The sequence below is a fragment of the Chiloscyllium plagiosum genome, unplaced genomic scaffold (assembly GCF_037043375.1).
Source record: "Chiloscyllium plagiosum isolate Xiang-an unplaced genomic scaffold, Cpla_swu_hap1 HiC_scaffold_19, whole genome shotgun sequence".
In the NCBI taxonomy this organism is placed as follows: Eukaryota; Metazoa; Chordata; class Chondrichthyes; order Orectolobiformes; family Hemiscylliidae; genus Chiloscyllium; species Chiloscyllium plagiosum.
Genome location: NW_028270157.1, coordinates 33,844,995 through 33,856,657, shown reverse-complemented (window position 1 = coordinate 33,856,657; position 11,663 = coordinate 33,844,995). Strand labels below are relative to the sequence as shown.

Here is an 11,663-nt window from a genome sequence, read left to right as displayed (position 1 = left end):
GCAGACCCTCGGGAATGTCTGGACCTACTTTTAGCCAACTTGGCCAGAGCCAGGTCCATAAGTAGGTGCTCTGACTTGCCCATACCCCGCTGTGCCAGATGCTCAAACATCATGAGCGTGGGGCTGAAGTGCAACCAAAAACAGAAAAGATTTTCCAAAGATATAAAAATGGAGGTGCCATCGCGCAGAATATACATGATTCACGGAAGAAGAAATGTCTATCCAGTGGGAAACAATGTGTTGAATCAGTTCACGTTGGTCTGAGTCCCTGAATAAAGCTTTCCAATTGAGGTGGCTATTCGCAGAAAGATATGCAGACTGAAGACTGGCATTGTTCCCATTTTACTAGAGAATTTGCTGATTCCCATGACTGTCCCTCCGCCCACCCTGATCTCTCAGGGATGCCAGTGGACGAATAGTTTGAAGGGAGTTCTGAGGCTGTTTGATGGAGGCCGTGATAAAGTCGCCTGCTTTGGCTGAGTGAGAGGAGCGCCCAGCGGGCGTGGCTCAGCGAGAACCGCAAGGTCCCGGGCAGAGCAGCAGCGAGAGCTGGGAACAAGGAAGGGAAGCCGAATCGGAAGGTGGGGAGGGGAAAGGGAATTAAAAAAAACACACACAACACACACAAATGGGCAAGGAAACGGGGACAATGGAGAGCGCGGTGAAGTTTGAGGATGACGAATTTTTAAAACCGATCAGAGTGCTTCCGGACCGGGAAGGAACACCGCCCGAGGAGAGGGGGCACCACAAGCGAGACCCCCACGGGGTAAACACTCATGTGAAGGTGAGAGCTCGGCCAGGGGAAACAACCCAGTACACTCCCGGATCGAGCTTCAACTGTGTGCTGCTCACCTGGCCGAATAGCAGCTTGTTGGGGAGGGAGGGGTTGTTGTTTACTTAATGCATGTGTCTCCATAATGCGATAGGGGAAAGTGAGCGGTGATGGGACTGAATTCAAAGCAACAGTCTATCAGGGGCGGGTTGTGCCTTGTGTAAATAAGAAATATATGATAAAGCGCCTCTCAGTCGCATCCCCTTTCCGCGTGGTATGTGCATCCGACATTAAGTACAGTGTTGGAACAAATTAATACGTTCATAAGGGTGCGCTGATCTCCCTGCTGTCTAATTAAGGGGTTCGGGTGCAAATGGCTCGCCTTTTGTGTGTTAAAACCCACGCTGACTGATGCACTGCCCACTCCTGTCTCTCCCTCTGCCCAGGTTTGTTTCGAAGATGTGATCGCAGAACCTGCTGCCACGCAAAGTTTCGACGGAGTCTGGATTTGCAGCCACGTCTCGTTCGAGTTCACTAAGTTCGTGCTGTACAAAGTGCTCACTCTGGTTCTCGCCATCCCCCTCGCCTTCGTCATTGGCATTCTCTTCGCAATCCTAAGTTACATCCACATTTGGTAAGCAAGCCTTTTCCCTCAGTCCAGTCAGCAGTGTGCTCTGCAGCTTCTCTGCACCAGTTATTAACTATATCCACTATTATATATATTATGTATATATATATATATATATATACACACATATATGGGATGAGAAAAGGTCTCATCCTCAAGATGAAGTCTTGTACTAATGCACTTTAAGAGGTTTGGTTTGCTTATGCAAAGTAAATATTCAATCGGTCAGCTTTATCTAAAACTGAGAACGTTTTAAGTTTGAGCTTTTTGTTGGCAATCACAAAAGTCACCATGGTCTTACCGGACCATAGAGCTGCTGTCTCAGAAAGAGACGGCTGGTGGTGGTTTAATGCGAGGGTTACTGCACCTCACACAAGGGAGACATTGATAAGGAGAACCCTTCATGCTAACCTCAGCAAGTGTGGGAATGGAACCCATGCTTTTGGCATCACTCCACATCACAAACCAGCCTTCCAGCCAACCGAACTCATAGCCTGCAAGTAGAAGTGGGTGTAAATCACCAAAAACAATCAGGGTCTAAGAAAAGCTCTGAACTCACTCTTTCCTCATCCTTTTAGCTGTTACCCACTGTAAGGTCACAACAACAAAAAACAGCTGGAAAAACTCAGCAGGTCAGGCAGCAACTGAAGAGAGAAAAATTGTTAACCTTTCTGAGTAATAATCTTTTATGAGACCTGAAGAGAAATAGAAATGTAAAAACCAGTGGAAGGAGGAGGGGGTAGATGAGGAAGGGAGATTAAATGACAACAGATTTCATATTGCAACAGCCAAAAGTAGTGAAAATGGACATGGTGAAGGTCATGTCCAAATGAAGTGTAAATTGCTACATAAAACTAGTCTGAATGCAATACAAAGAGAGAGTTATCCGTAACACCAAAATGGTCCCTGAGACTACACAAACACAGCCCATGACATCAGCTGGTGGTGACCGGCTGCTAAAAGCACTGTTGATAAAACCATGCCAGGATGTGTCCGTCCATACGCCACTGATGTCTTCATGCTGGGGATGAAACATCCCAGGAGGCTGGGAACTGAGACTCCTCAGTTTGTGTTCTTTCACTGTGCTCAAACCCCCACCTCCACCCCAACCCTCTGCACTACCTGGAGTGGGGAGGCTGTGTCCAAGGGCCAGGGCTTCTTGGATTCCTCTTCACAGAATCTTGCTCTCTGTACTGCCTGGAGATGGAGTTTGCAGCAGGGGCAGCTGAGAAAGGGAGAAATAAGACAAAGACCAACCCTGCAAAACAAGAAGAAAGCCAAGTTGGATAGAACAAGTTGGAAACAGAAGTTGATCTAAAGCTGTATTCCGAAGGCTGTGGAGTGCCAAACCAAAACATCGGGTGATGATCCTCAAGTTTGAATTTGCATCGCCGGTACATAGTAGTTCTGTGGCAAGATTAATGGTTATTTAATGTGTAAATGCAACAATCTCACGACACTTCGAGGGTGGTTGAGGTTGAGATGTCATTTCCATGAGGCTAATGGTAACTTATCGTTGTCACAAGTTGTTGAAATACTTGCATATCTATCATAACGCCACCACTAAACTCTTCATTATTTTGATGGCAAATTCTCGGCTGACACATTTCTGTTTTGAAAATTCAAGTTTCAACTTATTCAACGATTGGTCAGTCATATCAGCAAGTAGATGGAGCTCGGATGTAAATCAGCTGTAAAATAATTGACCATTAGAAGAGCTTGAATGGGGGCCGAAGGGCTCTTGCCTGTTTTTATGTTCACATAGTTCCAAGCATAAATCGGATATGAATTGATGTTAATGAGGGAGATCATATTGAATCAGAAAAGAAAATTCAATAAGAAAGCAACTATAGATGACATTAAAAGAATCAAAAAGGTCATACAAGAAGAGACAGACAACTCTTTATCTTAAATACAGCATAGTCATGCATCAATTCAAAAGGAATTCAGGAGAAATGTCTCTATAGAGAGATTGTTTCAAATCTGGAACTTGCTGCCATATGGCCAGTTAAGTTGAATAGCAGAGATGCTTTTAAGAGGAAGCTGAATTAACATAAAAGGTGAAGTGAATGCAGGACATATTGTTAGGTTTAGATGAAATATGGAGAGAGAAAGCTGGTGTGAATCATAAACACAACACTCCAGCAAATTGTATTGCTTTTTGTGCTGTAACTTTTGTGCAATTAACAACAAATTGCTAAATAACTGCAATCAGGGCAGTTTTTCAGCTTTTACTGTGACTAACATTTGTGCCATCAAATAGAGTAAAATCACCAGAAGGTACAGAGTGGACCTTAATGAGGATTTGAAAAAAGTGCTGAAAGTGTTGCAACTAATTGTCATAAACATTACTAAAGTTGTTCCAACGCCTGAAAATATGCTCATAATTTTCAAAGAGTCTCTGATCGAATGTGGGGGCAGGAAACTCATTTTTTTGCAAATACAGTTGGTTTTGTGGCAAGAGATGTGATGGACTGACAGACTTACAGGCCATGTGATAGTTGTGAGGTTGTTATGTTGTGTACACAACTCAATTAAGCTCCAAATTCTTTGATCCTTTTACAAACTTAGATACAAACATAGTAATTAGGATCAAAAGTAGGCCATTCGCCCCATCAAGCCTGTTCTATCATTCAATAAAATCGTGGCTGATCTGTTAGTGTTTCAAATTCTATACCAAGCCACACCCTGTTCCTCTAAACTTCAGTGAAAATAAGTCCACTCTATCTATTCTCTCCTTATAAGACAATCTAATATATGTCCTCCAAAATTTAGATTATGTATACGTTTGTAGCCAGCATGCTTTTGTTACTGTCTGCAATATGTTAGAAATTCAAGGGTAAGGCCTCAAGTGTGATGAAAGGCCAATGTCATAATAATGAATTAGTAAATGTTGATTTCAAATTTTACCAATTTATTTTAAAGAGAATTAAAATTTACTGGTAATTTTAATGTATTAAAAATAGTTAACATAGCCACGTCTGTTTTATTCCATGTTTACATTTTATCATTGTGATAGAACATTTGAATGTTATGAAAGGAAGAAGAGTGCAAACTGAATTGCATAAAAATGAGAAAATACTGAAGTCACAAAGGGCAGTCAGTTTGTCAAAGAGCAAGTTTAAGGTTTTGGTTTGGATTCCTCATCAGCTTGGGCACAGTGATGAAGAAGAAGTCCTTTTACAGGATTGAGTAAAATAAATGGGGAGGAGAAAGCAACAGGTTGTTATCCAGAGTTTAAGTGTGTCTATTCCTGTAGATGGTGGGACACTTACACTTATGGGAAATGCAGCATCACATTTCTGTTCTTAATTGATTTTATAATATTTCAAAATAACTAGCAACCAACTTAGTTAGCAACAACTCCTTAAAAGGGACACTGCAATTGTCCTGGCCACAGGTCAGAACCCCAAAATGCTCTGGACATGGAATTACAAGATGTGCTTTTTAAAAAAGGGCTGAAATAGTCAAAAATGGCTGCAGATGTAAATTAAGTGGCCAACTGGAAAGAGAGAACCACAAAATTTCATATTCTGGATTAGTGGTGCTGGAAGAGCACAGCAGTTCAGGCAGCAGTAAAATCAACGTTTCAGGCAAAAGCCCTTCATCAGGAATACCCGAAACGTCGATTTTACTGCTCCTCGGATACTGCCTGAACTGCTGTGCTCTTCCAGCACCACTAATCCAGAATCTGGTTTCCAGCATCTGCAGTCATTGTTTTTACCTACAAAATTTCATATGTCTAGATGTGATCGGAATTACAAACTTCAAAGGAGAGGAAGAAGAAGCAAGTCACAACCAAATTAGATTGTGATCTCTTGCGACGACAAAAGTAATGAAGGGCTAATATTTCTTTATTCAACCGCAATCCTCCCTCTGAAGATAATGCCCCAAACTGAAAACACATTTGTGTTTTTTTTCCCTTTACAAGACCCAGTTTCTACTCCACTGGAGTATGCCAGTGGCACTAAACATTTTCCCATGTACCAGCCCAGGTTTGAGGGCTGGTGTACTGTGAAGGTCGCAGTCAACAAACTAGCCCCTAGGTACCCTATGTTGCAGGTAAAGGAAGACCCTGTCAGACTCTCAGAAAAATTGAAAAAAGAACCACAAAAGGATTCTCTCTCACCCCGAATGATGGAATTCAATTACACTCAAAGGAATCAGAACTATAGAATCAAGACCAAACTGTAAAATTTAAGCTGAGGTAACTGACTGTGTAACCATCAATATCAACATTAATGTTAACTACCATTGCAACATTTGCAACAGTCAGTTGCCTACTCCTCACAAACAATTCAGAGATTGATCAGTATATCTGTTTTTTCTTAACTTTTATCTTTTTGGATCCATCTCTTATTTCTAATTTGTGTTTATGTGTATTGTATTGCTAATTGTTTTTGTGTTTAGTAATTAATAAACTCACTCTTTCTTAAGTCAGGAAAACCTGGTTATATTGGGTTATTTGAAAACATTAAAAACTTGGCTCTGGGAGAAATGTATGCACTAGGGAAGGAATACTTTTTATATTAACCTTGTTGCAACAAATTGAGGGGGTTCTAGAACCATAATGAATTAGGAAAACATAATGAATTAGGGAACCTCACCCCGGGTCAGGACATAACACAAAATTAAAATAAAGGAACCTTACAAAGCTAAAGCAAAATAGCATTCCTGACGCTAATGATGCACTCCTGTGCCCCATGTACCCACCAGCCGCTGAAGGCTCAAAAGTCAGCAGACACCATATGTTTCAACATCAAGGACATCTAAACACAGACGTAACCACAAAGGAGAGGCAGGTAGTTGTGTCCAGCAACTCTTTCCATGACCCACTGCCTGGAATATTGATGGTCACCTTTGGCCAGGCCCAGCAAGACCAGACACACAAGGAGGTCTTTTAACTTGACACCCACCAAAAAGACACAGACACACAAACACACACAGGGTGACCAAATATTAGGACTGTCAGACTGCAGTGCAATGAAAGTTTCAGGATCAACTTCCTTAACCAGTTTTATATACACACACAGTGTCATGGTGGCACAGTGGTTAGCACTGCTGCCTCACAGCGCCAGAGACCTGGGTTCAATTCCCGTCTCAGGCAACTGTCTGTGTGGAGTTTGCACATTCTCCCCGTGTCTGTGTGGATTTCCTCCGGGTGCTCCGGTTTCCTCCCACAGTCCAAAAATGTGTAGGTTAGGTGAATTGGCCATGCTAAATTGCCCGTAGTGTTAGGTGAAGGGGTAAATGTAGGTGTCTGGGTGGGTTGCTCGTCAGAGGGTCAGTGTGGGCTTATTAGGCCAAAGGGCCTGTTTCCACACTGTAAGTAAACTAACCTAAAACCTACACACACAATTAACAGAAGTGAAATACATTTTTAAAAGGCAAAGCCTGTCTGTTCCTGGCATATACTAATGGCTGCATGTAAGTTGTGGTTCATTGCTAGACCCAAGGACCTGGGTTCAAGTCCCATTATAGGGCTTGAGTGCATTCAACCATGGCTGTCACTCCAGTGACCCATTGAGGAAACACTGCACTATTAGAAGCCCCACCTTTTGGATTCAACATTAAACCAAGTCCCCATTGTCTGTTCAGTCAGATGTAAGTGATCCCATGCATTATTTCAAGGAAGAACAGGGGCACTAATCGCAGGGTCCTACCAATACTGTTCCTTCGTCAATATCACAGAAAGATTTGGTCACATTCACAATCGTGAAGCTGACACGAGAAAAACAAAAAGGAATTGTTTGAAGTAGGAAATTGTAGCAGTTCTCAATGAATTGGTAATGCATAGCTTGAAAGGCTGAGTTTTCCATTTGTTGACATATATCATTATGAATCTGTAAAATGATTGTGAGTAATAGAGTTCTGTTTTAACTGCAGGTTTCTTATGCCCATTGTGAAGACATTTATGATTATCCTGCCCTCCTGTAAAACCATCTGGAAAACGATCATGGACATGTTTGTTTCTCCTCTGTATCAGAGCATTGGACGCTGCTTCTCTGCCATCAATTTGCGCTTCACTCGAGCTTAAGAAAATAAGAAAAAAATGATTGGTAATCAAAGAGGACAACCGTTACACAAAAGAATTTCTTCCAGATGTTAAAAAAAGACTAACATTAGCTATTCTTCTATTTTTCATTCCAAATACACTTCTTCAGAAAACGCTTGACATCTTTTTTAAAAGTATAATACGCACTTTTACAAATAGTTTATTTAGAAACATGCATACTATATAATTTAAATTTTCTATTATGCACCAGGATGCACATTGTCTCTGGTAATAAATAAGGAAGGTTTTACAAAGATATTGCTGTGCAATAATTACATTTTGTATTATATATGCCCTCAATACGGTTTTGTTAAAGCAAAGTCTGATCATTTAAAAAGAAACAACGAAACAACTCTAAACTTTTTGAGGTTTGTAAATAGATTTATTCAGTAATTATTCTGTCAGTTGAAGATGTTGCAGGGCAAAGCTAGATAAATATTATTTTTACAATGGCTTCAGGTTCAACAATAATTGTGTTGAGGCTGTATTGTTTGCAAAATTAACAAGATTTACATAATAATCAATCATAAAAAAATCTTATGGTACATAATATATTTTCAAAATACTTCCCTAGACTTAACCAATATGACGAGGGACTTGTATAGTTTGTATACTTACCTCACTAGCTGGTGCGTTGCTTATCTATTAGGAGAAAGTGAGGACTGCAGATGCTGGAGATCAGAGCTGAAAAATGTGTTGCTGGAAAAGTGCAGCAGGTCAGGCAGCATCCAAGGAGCAGGAGAATCGACGTTTCAGGGATAAGCCCTTCTTCAGGAATGAGGAGGGTGTGCCAAGCAGGCTAAGATAAAAGGTAGGGAGGAGGGACTTGGGGGAGGGGCGTTGGGAATGCGATAGGTGGAAGGAGGCTAAGGTGAGGGTGAAAGGCCGGAGAGGGGGTAGGGGCAGAGAAGTCGGGAAGAAGATTGCAGGTCAAGAAGGCGGTGCTGAGTCCGAGGGTTGGGACTGAGATAAGGTCTGGGGCGGGGAAATGAGGAAGCTGGAGAAATCTGCAGAAGTCCCTCCTCCCTACCTTTTATCTTAGCCTACTCCTTGGATGCTGCCTGACCTGCTGCGCTTTTCCAGCAACACATTTTTCAGCGTTGCTTATCTATCCATGTTACAGATATGTGCTTAATGATTGCATTTAAATCAAATGAGCCACATTAGCTTTCCATCCCTTGGTACATTAAGTTTAAAATCTTTGCCTTCATCTTCAAGTGAAAATCATTACTTTCATCTTCAAATCCTTCCAAAGCCTGCCCCTACTTTATTCCACCCTCATTGAGTTTTAGATTTCCTCATTCATTCTTTAATCTTCAATTATCTTTTTGTCCATTGCTATCCTCCTTTTGCTCAACTAATGGGAGCTGAACTATCAAACACCACTATTCTATTTAATGGATAAACTTCCCTGGAACATCTGCCTGTCCTCATTATGCATTTCAAACACTTCTTAAAATCCAGTCACTGCTCCTAATGTCTTCCTTGATGATTTGTCATTCTTCACTTATTTAGTCCCATTTTCTAGTTTTTCTCTGTAAATTACATTCGTTATTTTTTAATAAAGGATAATAATCTGGTTAAGGATCTTGGGCCTATATTCATTGGAATTTAGATAAAGAAGAATGTTCATAGTGAAAAATAAGAGATTCTGAGGGGGGTTAATGGGTAGACACTGACAGGATGTCTAAACTAGGAACCACAGTTTGAAAATAAGTGGTCTCCTATTTAAGGTACGGATGAGGCTGAATTTCCTCCCTCAGAGGGTCATTAGCTTTTCCACAGAGCAGTGGAGTCTGGGTAATTGAATGTACTCGAAGCTGAACGAGACAGATCTTTATTTGACAAGGGAGTTAATGTTTCTGGATGCTAACAGAAAAATGGAGTTAAGGACACAATCGGATTGGACATGACCTTATTGATTAATAAAGCTAATTTGAGGGGCCCAATAATGTACTTCCACTCCTATTTCCTAATGTTCTTATTTTTAGTTATTATTTATGTGTTTGAATATCCAATAGTAATAATTTTAATTAACAGAATAGGAATCAAAATAATTTCATCTGTTTCTGCTTAAATGATTAGAATTACTTTAATTTCACCATATCAAGTGGATGTGAATTTTTAAAAATCAGAATACATATGCACACTTCTTTGTTATAATGCTCTATATTGTAACTTTATACACCAATATTGTGCTATTGTAACACCAATTAATGATGATGAAATGTTGATAATCTTTATGATGTTGTATTTTCAGCACTTGAAAAGATTATGCACTGCACTTATGTAATGGATTCTATACAAATCTGTCTAATGTTTATGCATCAGCGGAGCATCTATGTTGGTGCTTTAAAAGGTTGACCTCTGTGCAGATATTGTACCTGGTTCAGATTTATTTTGAGTTATCATTACAAAGTTACAAATTTAAAACAGTTGGGTAGCGTCATACTTTAACATTTATTTTCCTGACATGATTTGGTCTGATATTAGCTTGAAACCAGAATCAGTTTTAGCAGAAGGATAAGAAATGTTGCATTTAGAAAAATTTATTATGTGCCCTGCACAATTACTGAATACGTTTGTTTTTAAATTCACTCTGACTTCTCTGGGTAAAAGCATCATCCACGGTTTATTGTCATGACAAACCAAGAAGTATAGATTTTGTTCTGTGCTGGGTTAACTGACTACAGAATGGCAAGAATTGAAGTACCACAATTCAGTCAATGGACCTTTGGCTGTGGAAAGATCACTACAAACCACCAAAAAGAAACTTGCAGACAGAACTGTAAAGTCAACTTGTGGAAAAAGTCACGAGCTAGCAACTAAAATTGTCATGTTGAGTGAAAACTTTAAATGTAGCTTTGCTAAATTGCATGGCAATCTTAAATTTAAATGTAACTTGCTCTGCTAACGTAGAGAACCCAGTTACAGTTGAGATGTTGCACTCTGCTTAATGTGACATCATGTCTGTCATGATTTATATTGTTATTAACAGCCACTACCTTCAATGCTGATACAAACCTTAATGCATGAAGTATTTTTATAACCTTAATACTGAAGCCTCAATACTAATTGTAACCTCAAGCCTAACTAAGTTATCATATATATATATATATATATATATATATGTTCAGTATATAATCTGTATGCCAGTTTGTGATCTTAAAGCTTGATTTCTAAATCTTTATGCTATGCTGAATTGAATATTTTATACACCATAGATATCTGAGCTGGATTGCACGCACAAAGGAAAGAAAATGACTTATAAATTACAGACTAGTACAGCACAGAAGAGGGCTATTTGAAACATCAGATAGCATTGTTTTTCAAAAGAACCAATCCAGTTTGCATCTATTCTTTCCTCATAGGACTGCAATTTTTCTCTCTCCTTCAATTGTTTGTACAATTCCTCATTGAAGATCACTAGTGAATATGTTTCCAGTCTGATTTGCCAAATTCTGATTATTCCAAATCCTCATGACTCATTGCACAAACGTGGATTTTCTTAATTGTTTTAAACCTGAAATCAGTACTCCCTGGTGTCAAATTTTGGAATTTTATTTTCTCTCTCTCTATTTACTCTGAACAATACATGATCTGAAATACCTTGATCACAACTCAGGTAAACCTTCTCTACTCTGTCACTCTAGTTTCTTTATTCCATCGAAATGACTGCAATCCCTCATCCCTACAACCATTCCAGTAAATCTCTGCATCCTCTCTGAAGATTTGACTAACCTCTTTAAGAGGAGAGCCTAGAATTTAATACAAGATTCTATTTGGGATTGAATTAGTGTTTTATGTAGGTTTAGAATCACTGCCTGGATGTGATATTCTATACTTCTAGTCATGAAACCCAGCCCTTCTTGAGTATAATACTTCCCATAACTTTACCACTTCACAAGCCCTTTAGTGCTTTTGACTAATAGTCAATGTTGCAATGTATGAAACAGGATGAATAACAAATACCTATAAATTGCAATGTGATAGGGGTCAGAGAATTGGCTTAGTGATTTTCTTTGGGAAGAAATACTATCTGGAGCACCAAGGAAGCTGTGCTACTCCCCATTGAATAATGTCAAAGATCTTTTAATTCAGGAATGAGAGAACAAGACCTTGGTTTAACATCTGATCCAAAAGGTGCGACCTCCAACTAGGAAGAAGACTCCAGGGTTAGGACTGAGATTAAGCACTGAAGGAGAATT

The 11,663-nt window shown here is 39.7% G+C and overlaps 1 protein-coding gene across 1 annotated transcript; it reads left to right on the top strand.

Annotated features, from left to right (window-relative positions):
- The first annotated feature begins 502 nt into the window (after positions 1–502).
- On the top strand, positions 503–9,888 carry cav2 (caveolin 2). Its single transcript, XM_043709566.2, has 3 exons — positions 503–784; positions 1,219–1,406; positions 7,287–9,888. Exons 1-3 carry the CDS (start codon positions 629–631, stop codon positions 7,435–7,437), a joined length of 495 nt encoding a protein of 164 aa, XP_043565501.1. The 5' UTR covers positions 503–628; the 3' UTR covers positions 7,438–9,888.
- Positions 9,889–11,663: the final 1,775 nt, after the last annotated feature.